At 38.9% G+C, this 20,001-nt stretch overlaps 1 protein-coding gene and 2 pseudogenes across 3 annotated transcripts; 1 reads left to right on the top strand and 2 right to left on the bottom strand.

The window, feature by feature from the left end:
- Positions 1 to 3,850: 3,850 nt before the first annotated feature.
- Positions 3,851 to 13,467, bottom strand: LOC149811403 (mediator of RNA polymerase II transcription subunit-like protein). Of its 2 annotated transcripts, none has more exons than XM_089993185.1 (3): positions 12,976 to 13,467; positions 4,277 to 4,930; positions 3,851 to 4,164 (listed from the first exon to the last, which is right to left on the bottom strand). In XM_089993185.1, the coding sequence occupies exons 1-3, from the start codon at positions 13,434 to 13,436 to the stop codon at positions 4,158 to 4,160; spliced, it is 1,122 nt and encodes a 373-aa protein (XP_089849311.1). In that variant the 5' UTR covers positions 13,437 to 13,467; the 3' UTR covers positions 3,851 to 4,157. The 2 variants fall into 2 exon arrangements, with proteins under 2 accessions (XP_089849311.1, XP_089849312.1); XM_089993186.1 differs by having other exon boundaries at positions 4,267 to 4,930; positions 12,976 to 13,465.
- A 1,060-nt stretch (positions 13,468 to 14,527) lies between these two features.
- Positions 14,528 to 15,415, top strand: LOC149811402 (pentatricopeptide repeat-containing protein At1g08070, chloroplastic pseudogene; annotated as a pseudogene).
- A 351-nt stretch (positions 15,416 to 15,766) lies between these two features.
- On the bottom strand, positions 15,767 to 17,955 carry LOC149811401 (pentatricopeptide repeat-containing protein At5g66520 pseudogene; annotated as a pseudogene). The gene has a single exon (XR_016428475.1). The product of XR_016428475.1 is annotated as a pentatricopeptide repeat-containing protein At5g66520 pseudogene (transcript).
- Between the last annotated feature and the right edge of the window lie 2,046 nt (positions 17,956 to 20,001).

Here is a 20,001-nt window from a genome sequence, read left to right as displayed (position 1 = left end):
CTTTTACCTATAATAGTCACTTAGACATGGGTGCTATCCAACTCCTGACCTTAGATTCAATCTGGGTTGCTTTTTAACTGAGGGTGTGGGTTCAGGATCCTAAAAAGTAAAGGCTCAGTCCTCAATTACAGTAACTTGGTTACTAATGAGAAAATAGCTGTTCTCAGCCTGACAAGCTTCTAATGTGCAAAAGCCAATCGAATTTCAAGTAGAATATAAAGTTATTCCAGTACATGCTTGAGAAGATACATTCATAGTTTACCCAAAAAAGAAAGTGAAATTATGATGTTTAATAAAACATCCACTTTCTTAAATCACTTAAATGAGTAAAGACATCTAAGACTGTCATTCTCGAGAATTTTCTCAGCAAGGAAAAATATCGTATTGAAATTCCTATAAAATGTCAAGGAATCTCCATGAATTTAAAATAAAACAGAAATTAAAGCTACCAAGAAGTTATAAAAAATTTATGCTAAAATCACATTTTATTATGATATATAAAAAGGATGATAACGTTTATTTCAGTGTTGTATGTATCGTACTCGTATCGCGATACGAGTGCATCGTACCCATGAAACTTACTTTTTAAGTTTTGGGTTTTAAAAGACTCTTGAGGGCTGAATTCTCACTTTGTGTACAGGCTGTTAAAAGGTAACACACGCATCCTGGGAGCCGTGAGATCGATTTGGAGGCAGATTCGTGTGCAAGGGAGAAGGGCTTTTGCGATTTTCTCAAGTAAGAGTGTGTTTTCATCATTTTTCACTCAAAGACATGGGTTAAGGTAAAAAATCAATATTCTTGGTCTCTTATTGAGCTTTTTTTTTAAATGGCATCAGAAGATTCGGCACGGTAACGGGGAACTCAAGTAATGAGTGAAAACCGATTAAAAATTAAGTGCAACTATTGCCAAAATTCTTTTTTGGTTGGTATTTCGGTTGAAGCATCATTTAGCTAGGATATATCATAATATGCAAGCATGCACGTCAAAAAAATTGTTGAATGATGTGAAATGGCAATGTCAACAATTGATGGTACGAGAAGAAAAAGACAAGAAAGAAATGAATGAGGCAAAAATAGGATATGTGGAGCCCTGGGAGGATGTGTATTACGAAGATGAGCTCTCTGATACTACAACCCCTAGCATAGGATCAGAAGTAGAAAATTTTGCAACGAAGGTGAAAGGTGTGGTTGGTGTCAGTAGTAGTGTCATCGCAGGCACAAAAAGAAAAGGACGAGGGAGTTCTTCGAGAGGAGGTAGAGATAGAGGTTCTATTAAAAGTTTTTTTCTTCCTTGGACTATCCTTGAGGCACAACCCGACATTCGTATTGCTATAACTCCTCAACATTTAGTCGAGCAGGCGAATGTCGTAGTTGGGAGATGGTTCTATGATTCATGCATTCCTTTCAGTGCAGCAAATTCTTTTCATTTTAGGTCATGGCAAATGTCATAACCAGTATCGGACCTAGATACAAGATGCCTTTGTATCATGCTTTGAGAGAAAAAGTTTTAGAAATTAATGTGAAAGAAGTAAAGGCATATTGTGATGAGATGAGGCTTTCATGTAGAGAAATTGAGTATAGCATCATGGCAGATGGATGTATGGACAGAAAGTCAAGGATCTTGATAAATTTTTTTGTCTATTGCCCCAAAAGAACTATGTTTTTTAAATCAACTGAGATGTCTAATACGCCCAAGACAACGGATATGTTGTTCAAAGTTTTTTATCAGGTTATGCAAGAGGTTGAACCTCAAAATATTGTGCACTTTATTATTGATAATGCAGGTAAAGAATTGACAAAAAAATTTGGGTCATTCTTTTGAACCTCGTGTGTTGCCCATTGCATAAACTTCATGTTTGAGGTCATCAGCAGCATGGATGAGATAATGTAGATTGTTAAATGCTACCAAGAAATTACTAAATTTATTTACAAACAAGCATGGGTTTTGATCTTGATGAGAAAGTACATTAGTGGTGCTAAATTGATTTGTAGTGCAGTTACTAGATTTGCTAAAAAAAAATTGACAGTGCAAGGCCTAGTAAAGAATAGAGCTACACTAAAAAAAATATTTTCATCAAATGAGTGAAATGCATATCCCTATGAACAAAAAAAAAACTCAGAGAAATTATAGATATTGTATTCAAAAGTGAATTTTTAGATTTATGTGTGAAGTTGTTGAGAATAGTTGATGCATGAGTTGAAGAAGAAGTAGTGACTTTTGAACGAAGAGGACATTCAGTAGATTAACGTGAAAAGAGCATAGGAGGTAGATGATAAAGACCCCACGTATCTTGAAAACGATGTAGATGTCGAAGAAGAAGGATAAGCAGAAGAAGATAATGTTCATGAAGAAGATGATTATGATTATTGAGGTTTTATATAATATATTTTAAAAAAACTTGGTTATTCAATACTTAATTGTTCATAAACTTGGTTATTTTGTTTTTGTTTATGTAATATGAAAGATGGAGTCTTGTGGCATGTTCTTAATTACAAGATATTTAATATTTTGCATTGTTCTTGTGAGATAAGCATGCAATATTATCTATGATTCTATATTAGTTGATGTTTGAAGATGTCTTATATGGCTCATAGAGTCATAAATGCTTCATATGCTATATAACATGGACTCTTCTAATAGGGCACCGCACCCGTGTCGCACCCGCACTTATGCAAGTGCGACACTTGGACACGGCTTCCATTGTATCAAGTGAAGTAAACCACATTGAGGTCCATTTCTATCCAAAAGTAAATTCAGTTAACCCTAACCAAATTCAGTTTTATCTATATTATATATATAAATACATAAATACACATATACACATAGTGTTATCTTAAAACTGTTAAAAATTATATATGTACCCTCCCCGCACCCAAGGTTTTTTAAAGTGCCGCATCGCTGCATCCTCACCCGTATCCACACGCGCACCTATGTGACAGTTTATATGTGATTTTATGGTTATATTTTGTGTAATTCATCATTATTTCATGTGATATGATTTTTTTAGAATTTTTGCTATTTTTTCTGATTTTTCTTGAATATTTTAGAAAAAAATTATTAAAAAATTATGATATTTTATTATATGATATGGTGTTACTTTGGGCCCGACCATTGCAGGTAACGATACGATACTTACAACCTTGGTTATTTATATCAATTTTGTGGATGATTTAGCTGCTTGTGAATTTATCATAAAGAAACAGTAGTGAGTTTGGACAAACCAATGACTAAGTTTGCCAATTAGCCATCTACTTTTGGCAGATGATTCAGTAACCCATGTGACTCTTAGTAGAGCTGATTTGGTAAATCCCTTTATATGGATAAGTCTAAGAGCCGCAACCAAAAGCAAAAGATAATCAGAAAAAAAATTAACTGCAGAATATATAGTACCATTGTGTGATGAAACTATTTCATGTTTCATTTTAGTATGTATGATAATTTTATTTTTGAATTAATTTATTATAAAAAAAAACATTGACCCATTCATATATACTTAAAGATACATCCTTGTATTAGCCATAAAGCAAAGACACAAGAGGGGCCCTGTCAACTGAACAAGAACACAATAGCATAGCATGATACTAGAGTTCCAGGATAAAATTTAGAACATGTAACGGTAGCTTTCAATTAATTTTCGAAGTGCAAGATTGAATAAAAAAGAAGGGAGCTGGATGAAATTCTTCAATTGCTATCAAGATCCACGACTTCAATGAGGTAAAAGAACAAATTACCTCAGTTGAATTTAACCACCATACATTAGGATTTTGATCAATCATATGGTATGTATCAGCTACAATCATTTTGATTTACACATGCAACAAGATGCTAGGTCTTAAACTAGTGAAAGTAACAGCCTAACAGCTCAACAAAGCCTCTCAATATAAAAGTCCTATAAGCCATTCTCTAAAAGTAAAGTGCACTTACATAAATAAGTACATAAGAATACCCGCCTGAATGACGTACATGAGAAATCCATCTTAATCTTTTTCAGTTAATTATTATCCATCATCCTTCCATCGAAAGATGGTGCATCCGGTACCCTTCCAAGTGGATAGATGATATCTCTATCACTAACAATAGGCAAATAAAAATCCCGCTGTCCACATAACAAGGTCAGATGTCTCCACTTGTGCATGCGTTCCATTGTCTCATTTCCTTATTTTCTGCACACCCAACCAAACAAATCCAGATAAATGGATAATATCCGTCATTTTGAAATAAAAATGATAACACAGACCTTGCTCAAAGGATCACAAATGACTTACAAGCATTCACCTCGTATTCAAATCAAGCTCCCCAACTTCACGCCAGTCATCTTGCAAACCATTTTCACTGTTCTGTTCATGCTCATCATTTAGAAAATCTTCAGGTGGTTCTTCATCTTCTCTCTGCACGTTCCCCCACCCATGAAGAATTTCTTCCATGTTCACTCCCTTTTCTTGCGCTGGCATTTCATTGGAGGTGTTCTCTTCAGCATTGCCTTGAGAATTAACACCAACCCTCACAGGTTCATTGTTTGTTGCTCCACCACGTGTCATCATCTCAGCACGTGCCTGAGCCTCTGCACGTGCCTGCTCAGCTTGTGCCATAGCCATACGTAGCTTTGCCTCTGCAGCTTCTCTGCCAGCCTTCTCCCTCGATTCAATCTCTGCCCTGACTTCCATGTAAGCCTGCTTCTCATCTTGCAGGAGTGCCTGCTCTATCATCAGCCTCTCTTCTAACCGAATTTCACCTTGTGCTCTTTTCCTTGTCAAGATATTGAATGCAAGAACTTGTTTCTCAAATGTGGAAGTGAACTCAGCAATCTTGACAGAAATGTTGTGGTCCCACTGCTGCGAGCGAGTTAGCATCTGACCTGTAGGGTCAGCATCTAATAGCTTGTCATCCTCCTCAGCCTCATAGTCTGCTACAACATGATAGGGCAATAGCCTGCCAAGCCAATAATGAAATGTTAACACAATGAGCTATGTGACAAATGGAATAATAATGATGCTCCAATATTCAACTATTTTCAATTTCAGGAGGTGAATGGAAACAAGAACTCAGTCAATGCACTTAAAAGTACTCTGTCACTTGAACACTAACATGGGTGTCATTGTTGAATCCGGTAGGCATTGAAAAACTAAACACTTGCACACGGCTATATATATATATATATATATATATATATATATATATATATATATATATATATATATATATATATATATATATAATGTCACATGGGTGCCGGTGCGGGGCACTTTCAAAAAACTTGGGTGCAGGGGTGCGGCAAAAATATAAAAAATTTATATATATATATATATATATATATATATATATATATATATATATATAGTCCAAAAGTTGGACATAAATGACCCTGGGTGCGTTGACTGCACCCAGGGTCAGGTTGACCGCATCGGGTGCGACACGGGTGCTGCACCTAGTTGGAGAGTCCCTGTGACATAGATATAGAGAGAGAGAGGGAAGTAAAGAACTGTAAAGAAAACAAGTGTTAAAATCAATTAGAAAATGCACATCCGTTTTTCATTCTGATCAGCGATGATTTACAAGAAAGATGAGCATGTAACTACAAAAATTGGACACTTCGTGTCCCCAAAACGGGTCACTTGGTGTCAGAAACTGCATACTTCATGTCCAAGACGTCTAAAAGTGTCCTAAACTAGATACTTCATATCCAAGACACTGGACACTTCATGTCCAAGACTCCCTAAAAGTGTCATAAACGGGACACTTCGTGTCCAAAACACTGAAGACTTCCTGTCCAAGACACCTAAAAGTGTCAGACATGCATGAACACTTGCACCTCAAAAAGGCGCATGTCTGTGGCATGTCCAGCCATACCTGTGTTAGTGTCCATGTCCAGTAGTGTCTGGAACCAACACCTCAGGCATCCACAAGTGTCTAGGTAAGATAGGCTCAAGTATTCTTTTCCAATTTAGAAGGAACCATTCATCATCTATTACCTATTGGTAACAGATCCTTCTCTTTTTTGTTCCTTTTTTATCTCCCGATTGTTTTCCTAACATTTCTCCCTTCATTTTGGAGAAATTACTCCTCAACATAATCATGCACCGGAAGATGGAAAGCATTCTTAGCCCCCATAACTGCCCCCATCGCACCTAAAACTTTGTGGAAATCTTACAGTCAACAGCTTTTGTGCAAGTTACACCTAGGCTACAATGAATTAGTGTGGCAAGAGAGATTGTACACTCTGCCAAAACTTAGTCTGAAGTGTGATGGGATGGACAATCATTTCTTTCGAAAACAGAATGGCTAGGATTGGTTTAAGCCATAATTTATTCCATATTTCTTGGAATATCCCTTGGCTCTGGCTTTGTACCTTTCATGAATTTCGTCACTCTTGGTTTTAACTTTAGACACCCATCGACAACCTATAGGCTTCTTTTCTAAGGGAATGTCTTGAATAGTTCAAATATTCGCCTTTTCTAAGGTATCAAATTTCACTCTTATAGCTTCTACCCACTCAAGATGTTCCTTGATTCAGCATAGTTGGAAGGTTCTATATAGGAATGTATTAATGCAATGTAGGTTTGATATTTAGGTGAAAAGGACTCAAAGGACATAAATGTTTCGGGTATTTTAGACACTCTAGATGACCTTCTTGTTTGTATCTCTTCTTGTTTTTCATTACTGATATATTTTTCGAGAGCACATGGATGTTCTAAATTACCATGCCTAGAATATTGAATACAATCTTGATCCTTATGGGATGATTCCTCACTTATCACATCATTTTTAACTTTTTGATCTTCATCAATATCACACTCACCAATCTTTGGAATTAAATCCAACATAAAAGAATACTCATTTATTTCCTTAGTTTTCTTGGTTTCAAAAAAACTTTTCTTTTCCAAAAAAGATACATTCTTTGACACATATAACCTTTTAGTTTTAAAGTCAAAACATTTGTAACATGTTTTATTATTTGCATACCTAGAAAAACACAAGAAATAGCACGAGGAGAGAGTTTGTCATTTTTGTCAGTAAAAACAAAACACTTGCATCCAAAAACCCTTAAACTAGAATAATCTAGGATTTGTATGAAAAGTTTATCAATAGGAGATGCATTTTTTAAGGAAGATGGTGGCATTTTGTTAATAAGATAAACTACAGTTAAAGTGGCTTCAGCCCAAAAAACTTTAGGTACTTGATTTGTAATAAGCAAAGTCCTTGTTGTTTCTATAATATGCTTATGTTTCCTTTCAGCTAAATCATTTTGTTGAGAGGTATAAGGACATGATTTTTTATGTGTGATACCGTAAAGGCTTAGGTAATCTTTAAATTCTTTTGATAAAAACTCTTCCCCTAAATCAGTATGAAAGATGAAAATATCATTCTTAAAATGATTTTTTACTAGATTATGAAATATCTAAAAGTGTGAGAAAACTGCAGACTAATGTTTAAAAAAATAAATCCAAGTGTGTCTCGTAAAATCATCCACAAAAATTATACAATACGTAAAATCACCCTTTGATATAATAGGTGTTGGTCCCCACACATCCGAATATATGAACTCAAGTGGTCGAGAAGAAACAAAGGTTCTTTCTTGAAATGATAATCTCTTTATTTTACCAAGAATTTTCACATGTAAAATTTTCAAAATTGCAAAAAAAAAAATCAGCTTTGGAAAAAACTAGATCTTGGATATACTAGGATGGCCAAGTCTCTTATGTCATAGATTCAAATCTACTTCCTGAATATTACAACAAAATATATTCTTGGGTATTTCTAAAAAATTCATGTAGTACAAGCCTTCTTCTCTATAGTCTTCCCCAATTAGCTTCCCTGACCGGCGATCCTGCACTCGACAACCACGAGAGGAGAAAGAAACATTACATACATGGTCAGAAAATTGAAAAATAGATAAAAGATTTAAGTTTAGTTTATGAATATATCTAATTTGTAAAATATAAAAAAAAATGAGTTTTGAGAGATGTTTTTTCAAAATTTCCTATTCTTTTTATCTCAAAAGATGTTCCATTGGTGGTAAAAGCATTTGATACACTTGAATTATGACATTCGGATAACACAGCACTATTTGGTGTCATATGAAAATAGGCACCAGAGTCAAGAAGCCAAAGAGATTTACCGAGATCAGAGATGCTGAAGGAAGAGACCACAACTCCAATGGATGAAGATGCTCATTTGAGTAGAGGTTGAAGAGCCTCCACTAATTATATTAAGGATATGTTTTCAATAGATGGTTTAATCTTCTTCTCATATGGTTTCTTCAATTTAGGACAATATGTTTTTACATGTCCCATATTTGGCTTGGTGAGCAAGAAATATCGGTGGATGATTGTTTCAAATATTTGGGATTTATCATTCAAAAGTATGGAGAAATTGATAGAGATGTAAATCATAGGATAAAGGTTGGGTGGATGAAATGGAAAAGTGCAACTGGAGTGTTGTGCGATCGTAAAATGCCATTGTGGTTGAAGGGAAAGTTTTATAGGACGACTATTAGGCCCGCTTTACTATATGGTACGGAATGTTGGGCTGCCAAGAGACATCATATTCAAAAAATGAGTGTAGCTGAGATGCGTATGCTGAGATGGATGTGTGGAAATACAATAAAAGATAAGATTCGGAACGAGGAGATACGTAAGAAGGTAGGTGTTGCACCCATTGAAAATAAGATGAGAGAGAATCGTTTACGGTGGTTTGGACATATTCGGCGAAGGCCTAATGATGCTCCAATTAGAAGGATGGAGACATGGGAAAATATATTAGTTAAAAGAGGCCGGGGTAGGCCTAGGAAGACATGGATGAAGGTGATAGGAAAGGATATGAATGCTTTGAACCTCACCGAGGACATGGCATTGGATAGAAATGATTGGAGGAGAAGGATTCATGTGGAAGACCCAGAATGATTTTCTTTTTTGGTTCATATCGCTGACCCCAATTGTTTGGGATGAAGGTGTAGTAGTTGTTGTTGTTGTTGTTGTTGTTGTTGTATGTTTTTACATGTCCCAATTCACGACAATAGTAGCAAATAACTTTCTTTCTTTCATACTCATTGCATTGCTTCTCATCATTTGGCCTTCTATAGTGTGGGGGTTTGTAGGTACGAACATAGTTTCTTGGTCTAGATACAGCTAGAACAGAGTCATCATTACACTAAGAGATTCTCTTTTTAAGCCTATTTTCCTCCATACTTAATTCTTCTATTGTATCTTCTATTGAAGGCACTTTCCCTCAATGAAGAAGAGCGGATTTGGTGGATTCAGACCCCGATCTCAATCCATTAATAAATTGGAAAAATGCTCCGTATCTATTTGATTTTGACGGACTTCTATGTCTTCCGGACAATGCCACTTTACTTCAAGAAGAGTCAACTTTTTCCACAATTCGAACAAACTATTATAGTATTCTCTAATGCTTTTGTCCTCTTGAACCATATTTCATACTTTATCTTGTAAGTTGCACACATGTGCAATATCTTTAAGAGAGTACATTCTCTTAAGATAAACTCATGCATTGTTTGCAAGTTCGAATTTAGCAAGACTCGAACACTTATTGATGTCGACGATACTAATGAGCCAAGACATAATCTTGGCATGTTTCATTCTCCATTCTTTCCACTTTTTCTAATAAGTGGTTATTATCTTATTTTTCTCAATCCCCATAAGAGGTACCTCTTTCTCACCTTCTACTTTGGTAAAGATTAGTTTAGGTTCCGGATCGGTCTCATCCACTAATCCCCACAATCATTTTCCCCATATAAGGTGCTTCATAATTGAAGCCCATGTTACATAGTTTGAGTCGTTGAGTTTAATGGGTTTTATGGTGACATTATCATTGTCATCCATTTTTATAAGGGTGAAAAAATATAAAGAAAAGAATAGAAAAGGAGAAGAGAAAAGAATGGGAGTAACGTTGGAAGTCACAAGCACTTTACCACCACGCAAATGCCACCAATCACAAACACTACGAATAGAAAATACAAGAGAGTTTCAACACTTTCAAATTTGGAGTGGCACGCTTCCCAATGTTCCGAACACAATTTCAGCTGGATCACCAAGCTTTGATACCATGTAAGAAAGCGAGTTCTTTTAAAGATGTTTACTAAATCACCAACAATGGACACTCAAAGAGTTCCACTAAAAATACCAAAATGAACACTCAAAAGAACCACAAAAAGGGTTCACATACAAATACCCATTAAATGGGTTCAAGAGCAAAAGAAAAATAATAAATTTATTGATTGTAATCGACACAAAAAGTGATACATTGAGTGGGGGCTATTCTCCATATTTATACACAAAAGAAGGGAGCATATGGAGAGTCGTTGGAGCCCAACGGCTCTAAATAGAGGCGTTGGGAGCCCAACGACTCTCTTTGTATTGACTAGTCAACATTTTGACTAGTTTAATACAAACCAAAAAAAAACTAACTAAAAATTAAATAAGGTAAACCTAGTTGCTAAGTTAGTTATACATAAATATACATATGTTATATATTTACATTTTTAACAAACTAAAAAATAAAAAAGGTAAACCTAGTTACTGAGTTAGTTATACATAAATATACATATGTTATATATTTACATTTTTAACACCCGCGAGGGTAGCAAACATTAACCCCATTTTAACATTGACTAGAAGATAACCATCTGCAATGATCCTGTAGGAGTAAGATGAAAAAATGTGTGCATCCAAGAAGTCTGGTTAAGAGACCATGAAAATTATAGTCATGAAAAAAATACTACCATGGGTTAATTTCAAAGCCTAAACATGCAAAAATCCCCAAATCAATGCACCTATCATGAAACTCATTTCTTTGCAACCTTCAAACAAGAAGAACTTTGGAAAATGCTACGTAAATCAAAAGAATACATCAAAGAAAACTCTAATAGTTTACAAGATATCAAAACACCAATACGGCAGATACAGGTGCTTCTCAAAGTACCCAAAAAACAAAGTTATATATGCAATTCTAACCGACAATCCACATTCAGTAAGCATATGAAATGGTAACAACCTGGCAATAAGAACACATAGAAGGATGGATTTCATGAGGTAGCAACCTCACTTTTTCAATATTGATTTAGTCATAAACATGACTGTGCCCCTCCCCCCACCCCACCCCACCCCACCCCACCCCACCCCACCCCAAAAAAGAAACAGATAACTAACTAACCCTCTTGTTCAGACTAAAAAACAATCCTAACTAATCCCTTACATGAAAATCTTAAGAAACCAATCACCATTTGTTGTGTTGTGATACATTCTATGTATGGTATCAACTAGAAGACTGGACAGGAAACCAAGGTTGCATGAAGTTCAAGGAGAGCAACGCAAGGTAGTGAAGGAGATATTGGCTAAACTAACATTGAAGATAATCATATCAAGACTTTGAAGGAAGAGACTTCCATGAGTGCAAGGCAAACCTCGCATTCTACACAGTCATGCTGGAAAGGATTCTGATGCTCATAACCTGCCACCCGACATGACTCTTCAATCACAATAAAATTTTCAAAGTTTGATGGCTAGTGCAAGATGGAGATATCGTGCAGACCAATTAATGCAGTTCAATGACATTTTCTGAAGAACATACGGTTGGATTTGCATGCTTCTTTAGACAAAGATGCAATTCAGTGGTACTGACAGGTTGGACAGAACGTTATTGAACTGGAGAAAAGCAATCCCAATGGACAAACTAAATATAAAGACTATGCTGAGGAAATGGTGATCTTGTCAACAAATTCATCTTAGCATGAACACCAGACAGAGTTTGAATGCTTCTCAAAGCATACTCCAGGCTCGCTTATGAAAGAAAGATGTGCCAAAGGACCATGTTACAAGTGCGATAAAAGATTCATTTCATTCCAGGACATAAATGTAAGTCTATACACAATATTTTATAGCGCAGAAGGGGATGAAGAGGGTCAATAAGAAAGCTATGAGTAACCCATGTTTCAGCACAATACCGAACAACAACGATTAAATTGTAAGCAAAAAATGGCCAGATGGGAAAATGGTAGCAGCTGCAAGCAAGGTATCAACAACTCAACAAACAAGGTACACCAAGCAGAGTAGAAATGCAGAAGGCACCGACCTAATTGGGTTTTCCATTTGAATTCTATTATGTTCTCCATTTGGGGAATCAGTTAGAATGGGCGGACATTTTTATCTAGGAACTAGTATCTTCATTTGGGTAAGATGGTATAATTCGTTTGGGGGATCAGTTAGGATTGTGTTCTTGAATTTGAATAAAAGGGTTCCCTGGTCTTCATTTGAGATCTTTGGGCGGGTTTTCTAGGTTGTATATGGAAAATTGGATTGAATTTCAGATTGGTTACCTCTTAAAAACCCAATTCTTTAAATTTCTCATTACCAGATTGTTACAGAAACCCTAGAAGAAGGCAAGCCATCAAGAATTCAATCCAGCAGAGCAGCAACTCGACAAAACAATAACATACGGATTGAAGCAACGGAATCCCCCAAATCATGCAAAACCCCCTAACAAACTTCTCAAAAAAGACAAATTGAGAAAAAGGGAATCATCCTTTGCCCGGAATCCTGAAATCCAAACAATGATTTGCATGAAAGACAGAATCCCTCGTACCATAAAAAGTTCTAGAGCAATTAATGACCATGTGACAACAACGACAATGACAATGGCGACGCCATCGACGATGACATCGCCGGCGACGACGATCAAATCCAGAAAAGGAAAAAAACAGAAAATCGCGAGCAGGAGGAGGTCCAATAGTCCAAAACAAAGATCTGGGGAAATCGTAACGAAAGCAAAAGCCCGGAATTAGATCCAACAGAAAGAAGAGAGAAAGAAAGCGAAACGTTTTACCAACAAACCACAATGTCTCACGAAAAATCCCTCAAAATTCCCAATAATAAACGGGAGAGAAGCGAAAAAAAGTGGGGGGTCTCAATCGAACACCAAGATGCGGAAAAAGCCATAGAGGTGGAAGAAGAGGGAAAAACCTCTCGCAGGCGTCCTCGAGGGAGGAGAAGGGGCGCTTGACGTCGGGGTGGCAGACGCGCCAGGCATCCTGCTGCGCCAATTCGATCTCCGCCTGCGATCCCTGCCGTGGTATCGCCTTCTGCTGCTGCTGATGGGAGGATGGCTGTTGCTGCTGCGGGGATTGTTGGTGCTGCTGCTGAGATTGCTGGTGTTGTTGTTGGTGTTGCTGAGGTTGCTGGTGTTGCTGGTGTTGCTGCTGTTGTTGTTGCTGTTGCTGTTGCTGTTGCTGTTGCTGTTGGGTTTGGAGGTGGGAACGGAGGAGGCCAGGGGTGCGGAGGTGGGCATCGATGTTGGAGGGGAACCTGGAGATGGCTTGCTGCTGTTGTTGTTGCTGCTGCTGTTGGTATTGCTGCTGGAGAAGCATCAGCTGCTGCTGCTGCATCATCATCTGCTGCTGCGCCATGGCGTTCGCCTCCTCCATTTCGGACCCAAAACCCTCTCTCCACCCACCACCCTAGAACGCTTTTATTTTCTTTCTGACTGACCCCCACTTACCTTCAACCCCTCCAGTCGGTGAAAATGGATCGGATCGGGTTTCGTGGGACTCAGATTCTGAATTGTATTTAGGATATGTCACAGGGATACTCTCCAACTTAACCCACGTGCCGTGTCCTCTTAGCTGCTATTCTTATTATGAAATTACACAAGAATAGTGTGTCCCGTGTCTTTTTAATTGTGTCCCTGTGACACATAGAACATCCCGAAGGAGGTTGGCATAGTGGGTCGGGGCCGTTGGGCCAAGGCGGTCGGAAAGCTGGTTGAGGCTCGTATCCTACGGGCTTTACATCCCCTTGTGTAAGCCAATGCCCGGCATAGGCTTTTAGGGCGAGGGTCCTAGCTTCAAAGTTTTACCTCTTTGGATGTTGATTCATGATCTATACCTAACTCAGATGTTAGGGTTTCTTTGTGTAATAAAAAATAAAAATAACAATAAAACGGTTATTGAAACAATAGCTTTTTTATTTTTTGACAGACAAGGGGTTAAGCAGATCCCAAATGTTATACAAGGTATCATTGGGTTTTGAACTTGCAACCTCCCAACACAAGGTGACGTGTGATTCGCCAAGCAAAAAAGGAATAAAATTTTAAAAAAATCCCTAATGTATGAAGCATGAAGCCTTTCAAAACGGCAGGTATATGGTTGTCAGCGAAATTGGATATCAGGGTTGAAGAAATGAAAGTTCATAGCAAACGCATATAAATGACTAAAAAAACTTTTTAGTGTATGTTTTTATCTAAAAATGCTTATAGAATACTCAATTTAGGTTGGCTATTTTATGCCCAGAAATTCAAGTTCGGGTCGAGATAGGTATTCAAGACATATCCAATCCATTGACATTCCAACTGGGTTGCCAATCTGTGGAGGTTATTCAATAGACAAGGCCTAGCATGTGCACAATGTTGTGATTCAATTAGGGATGGCAGTGAACCGGGGCGGGGGACAAGGTCTCCACCGCCCCATTTCAAAATCTGAACCTTCATCTCCGCCTTCATCCCTGCACGGGGCTGGCTATGCATGGCTATGGAGAAAAGGCTCTTGATCTCTTCAGGCAAATGCAAGAATGTCATGTAAATCCAGACGACATCACGTTTGTTGGATTGTTGTCTGCATGCAATCATGCTGGTTTGGTGGAGGAGGGCAGGGAGTTCTTTCATAGTATGAGTGATAAGTACAGGATTGTGCCCAACGTCAAACACTATGGATGTTTGGTGGACCTTCTTGGGAGAGCAGGTCATTTGGATGAGGCTTATGAGATTGCTCAAAGGATGCCGATTGCACCCAGTGGAATCTTGTGGGGGAGCTTGCTCTATGCTTGTTATATCCACAAAAATGTGGAGCTAGCTGAATGTGTTATGGAAAAACTCATTGAACTGGATCCTTACAATGGCGGAAATTACGTGCTTATGTCAAATATCTATGAATTTGTAGGAATGTGGCAGGATGCTGCAAAGGTGAGGAAGTTCATGGAAGATAGAGGGATTCAAAAGGTACCTGGTTGTAGTTCAATTGAGGAGGATAACATAGTGCATGAGTTCATGGTTGGAGATAGCGCTCACCCTCTATCCAAGGATATTTATGCGATGTTAGACGATGTTGCTATCAGATTAAAGGCTGAGGGTTATGTTCCAAACACCAGCTTGGTGCTGCACGATCTAGACACCGAGGGTAAAATGAATGTTCTCTGCCATCACAGCGAGAAGTTGGCTATTGCCTTCGGGCTTATTAGCACGGGTCCTTACACTCCTATCAGAGTAGCAAAGAATCTTCGAGCTTGTGATGATTGCCACCTTGCAACCAAATTGATCTCTAAGATTTATAACAGAGAGATAATTGTCAGGGATCGGAACCGTTTCCACCATTTTAAGGATGGGATCTGCACTTGTGGTGACTATTGGTGAGCCATTCTGAAGCAGCTGCTATAACTGAATTCATGGTGAACAGCATGAAGTTTTGTGTTCACAATGCACATGAACTGTATAGATGCATTTGGAGCTCCAGGATATCCAAAACAACAGCACCGGTGGTTCCTTGCAACCGTAAAGCATTGAACACATTCTTGCCAAATTGTCAACTACACGTCTATGTTTTAATGATGATGTCAAAGAGTCTAATCTTGTAATGTTGCACTGTTAAGGCCTCCAATTAAGACAAAACCATTTCCCACAGTGCTATTGGCAACACTGGCAAGGCCAGGAAAACTATATTTTGTGGCATTTTCAAGTGCTATCATGAGTGAAGAATGAACGGAATTTGAGAAAATCAGAATATTCTATTTAATGAATGAATCTCACCATAAACAAGTATCAAGAAAATACATTTTTCTGTTTGTTTGATCAGCAAATCCTTCAATCAACAGCAGTTCACCAATAGTCCGAGCACGAACAAGAACCATTGTTGAAATGGTGATACCTGTTGCAGTCCCTAAGAATGATATTCCTATCATAGTGTTTGGATATCATCTTCATCATAACATGGCAATCTTCACAAACGCGGAGATTCTTGACTATCCGAATTGGAGTACCAGGGCTGGTACTCAGGAGTCCAAAGGCAGCTGCCAGTTTTTCACTATGATAAGAAAGAGCTTGCTTTTTCTCATCCATGTCTACATCATGCAATGCCGAAGAAATCTCTGGCACATATCCTTCTTTCTTCAATCTTTCAGTTACTTCTTGTACTGTTCTATAAATATCTCCAGAATGCGGGTGTGAGTAATCCCCAGCGATAAACTCGTAGACACTATTATTCAGCTCAATTGAACTGCACCCAGGCTTCTTTACAACACCTCTATCCTTCATCATCTTCCTCACCCTAACAGAATCATCCCACCTATTGGCCTTTGCATAAATATTGGCTAACAAGACATAATTCCCGCAGTTGTTTGGATCTAACTCTATGAGACAAAGGCCGACAGCTTCCCCAAGCCTGACATTTCCATGAATTCTGCAAGCATTAAGTAAAGCCCCCCATACAATGGCATGAGGTTCTATAGGCATACTCTTGATAAGTTCATGAGCCTCATCAAGATAGCCGGCACGACCAAGAAGGTCCACCATACAACCAAAGTGCTCAGACATAGGCTCCAAACCATATTCTCTCTTCATCATGTCGAAGTATGCACGACCCTTCTCCACCAGCCCTGCATGACTGCAGGCAGTCAAGAGCCCAACAAAAGTGACACCATTTGGCTTCAATCCCTGGCTCTGCATATATGAAAATATTTGAAAAGCCTCCTCTGCTTTTCCATTCAATGCCAAGACCTCAATCATGGTACTGCAAGAGAATGCATCCTTTTCCTTTGCTCCCTCAAAAACCCGGCATGCCTCCTCCACATTTCCACACTTACCATACATGTCTATAAGTGCTGTTGTCACATACACATCCATCCGAATCCCATTCCTATCAATATAAGCATGTATCCATTGTCCTAGGTCCATTGCACCCAGGTGAGCACATGCCGGAAGTACAGCCACCATTGTGACCTCATTTGGCCTAACCTCCGATCTCTGCATCTCACGAAACAGTTCCAATGCCTCGGTGAAACGTCGGTCATGTACATAACAAGTGATCATTACGTTCCATGATACTACACTTCTCCTAGGCATTTCATAAAAAAGAAGACGCGTTGCTTCTACGTCTCCAATGTGTGCATATCCAGATATCATGGCATTCCAAGATATAATGTCCCTCTTGGGCATTTCATCAAACAATCTACGAGCGGTCACTACATCCCCTGCCTTGCAATTCATGTCTATCAGGGTGTTCCATGATGATATATCCTTCTCCGGCATTCTATAGAAAAGATCCTGGGCATTCGCAAAGTCTCCGCATCTACTATACCCTGCTATCATTGTGTTCCAACAGATCACATCTCGTTGCGGCATTTCATCAAATACTTGACGTGCAGAACCTAAACAACCAGAAAGCGAGTAGATATCCATCAGAGCTGTCTGTACGATAACGTTCGTCGCATACCCAGTCTTCACAACCAGACCATGGATCCCCTTTCCCTCATGAATTCTCTTCAAAGAGGAACACGAGCGGAGGACGACCGGGAACGTGAAGGCGTCTGAATCAAACCCACAAGTCCTCATCCGAAAATACAAGCGCAGAACATCCATGTGATCCCCGTTCTCTTGGTACCCCTTGATCATGGTGTTCCAAAAGAAGACGCTTGGTTGAGACATTTCATCAAACACTTTGCGCGCGTACTCCACGGCGTTTGAATCTGAACAGCAGATAATAAATTTCCCTAGCACTAGATCATTTTGGCACAGCCCAGTCGTTATCATGCGACCGTGTAACGCTCTGAGCTCGTTGAGAGTCTTTCTAGATTGAAACGCAGACACCAATCTCTGTTCCACAAGTTTTAGGGGAACAGGAGAGGAGCCATCAGTAATGGCAAGTGGTGATGTTGGAACCAAGCAAATCATTTCTCCTCTAGGCTTCAGCCTTTCCATTTCTCCAGACAAACACTTGGCGGGTACTAAATTACTAAAAAAATCCAAAAAGTTTTTCGTGCAAATGAATTAACCTTAAAAGTTTGGTGGGTATTTGAAAATTTTATTAATTTGAAGGGATAATCAACGGATTGGATTTAGATGGATCTGAATTCGTTTAGTCAGATCCAGTTACGGATCGGATTCAGTTCAGATGTAGGCTTTACTGAATCGGACACTGCCTAATCAGATTTGTATTTGGATGGGAAAAGTGCAGTACTGAATCCAGATCCGACTAGCTCGAAATAGCTAACCAGATATGCGTTTTCTTAAATGGGTTTCCGATATTGGTGCATTCAGGTTCAGTTCAAACTTGGATTTTGACACAGATGTTAAACCCCAACCAAATTTGCATCAAATTGTTGACAGGAAGCAACTTATTCTACTGAAATCTATTAAATAGATTAGAATTCAGATAGATATCCGATATAAATTGAACCCTTGGCATCCCTAGCTGCAGTAGAGTAAATAACATCCGATTAATAATCAGATTTCAGATATGGTATGCAGTGCTAGATCCGAATCTGAATCTAAATTTGATGGACAATTCGAATAAGGTCACACATAAAAGTATATTTAGCTAGTTCGATCTGGATTTTACATTTATCTTTTTCACCTGACTTCAAAGTGAACTTTGAATTTGATTGGACAATGCTGCCTAAGACAAATTAAAAACTCATTAGACAATGCTTGATTGGGTCGAATTTAGTAATATTCCTACATTCAAACCAAACCCGACCTGCTCACGTCCCTAGTAGTCGCACGTGTACCTTCAGAGAGGAGTGTAACAGTGCTGAGCTAGTTTGGGTTTGGTTAGGGTCTTATGATTTTGTCACATTGAGTTTTGAATCAAAGTTCTATAAATTGTGGGGGTGGAGTGCTCCTTGGCCGGGGTGGTTGAAACTGAATGCTTACAATGTGTTCAATGGGGACTGGAGGACAGAGTACACTTTAGGTGACCACAAAGGTTTGTTTGTTAGAGCATGCTGGTCTTGTTGTGGAGGCTCAGTGAAGGATAGGGAATGAGGTGGTTGGATGGGAATCGGCCTGGCCCGCTAATGGACTGGGCCGGCCCGGTCAACGCGTTTACTAATGGGCTGGGTTTTGGCCTGGTTCTTAAAGGGCTCAGGTTTGAAGAGAAGCCCATGGCCCGGGCCGTTGGCTCAACGGGTCAATGTGAAGCAGGCCGGGTCTGGCCCAGCCCAGCCTTGCCCAATCCATAAATGATTGACTGAAATTATGGGTTAATGAGAGAATAGAAAGTTCTCGTGCCTCTAAATTTTAATTAGTGCAATTAATTAGGCAAATAGTAATAATTAACAAATAGTAAGTTTTCATGCAACTAATTAGGTAAATAATAATAGTTATCCAAGCTACTATGTAATAGCGAATTTTTAAAATTTGTATATTATTAAAAAAATTAATGAATAACTCTGGCGTATCGGGCCAGCCCAGTAGCCTGTGGACCGGCCTGCACCCCAGCCCATGTATATAACGGGCCGGGTTTCAGTCTGGTACCTAACGGGCCCATCCTAAAATCATTGCCTAAACCCAGCCCATGATGGGCCGGGCCGACTTGGCCCATCGGGCAGCCTGGCCGGTTGTCCACCCCTACCAGGACTCATGCTACGCATTAGAATCGAACCTTGACTGCCCGTCTAGCAGCCAATGTCCCACCCCACTACGCCAAACCCCCTTGGGGCCAGAGAGCAGAGTTTGCATAGAGGTTTCAAGAGGCGATTTTGGAACCGCCTTAACACAAGTTTTTGAAGGCAGAAGTAGGCCAATTGAGACACTCTCAACTCACATCAATTGAAGCAGGCAGGTTCATGTTCAAACAGTATTCAAATCGCAAAATGAGATTGCTAAAATTTTGGCCCACGTTGCTCAGCCTGAGCAAAACCGTTGCTGGGCGGACAAACCTTCTAGATGGGAATCCACAGCCCACAGGTTATGCAAATGTACTGTCCATAGATTTTTTCTAAAGT

Source organism: Nuphar pumila, chromosome 17, assembly GCF_984573655.1.
Source record: "Nuphar pumila chromosome 17, dmNupPumi1.hap1.1, whole genome shotgun sequence".
Lineage (NCBI taxonomy): Eukaryota > Viridiplantae > Streptophyta > Magnoliopsida > Nymphaeales > Nymphaeaceae > Nuphar > Nuphar pumila.
The sequence above is the reverse complement of the archived record's forward strand: the minus strand, read 5'-3'. Positions and strand labels throughout refer to the sequence as shown.

Excerpts from the sequence above, each read along its gene's own strand:
- LOC149811403 (XM_089993185.1), bottom strand. The coding sequence starts at position 13,436 with ATGGAGGAGGCGAACGCCATGGCGCAGCAGCAGATGATGATGCAGCAG. Across the intron at positions 4,931-12,975 it reads CTCGAGGACGCCTGCGAGAG|GCTATTGCCCTATCATGTTG; the intron begins GTTTTTCCCTCT and ends TTGGCTTGGCAG.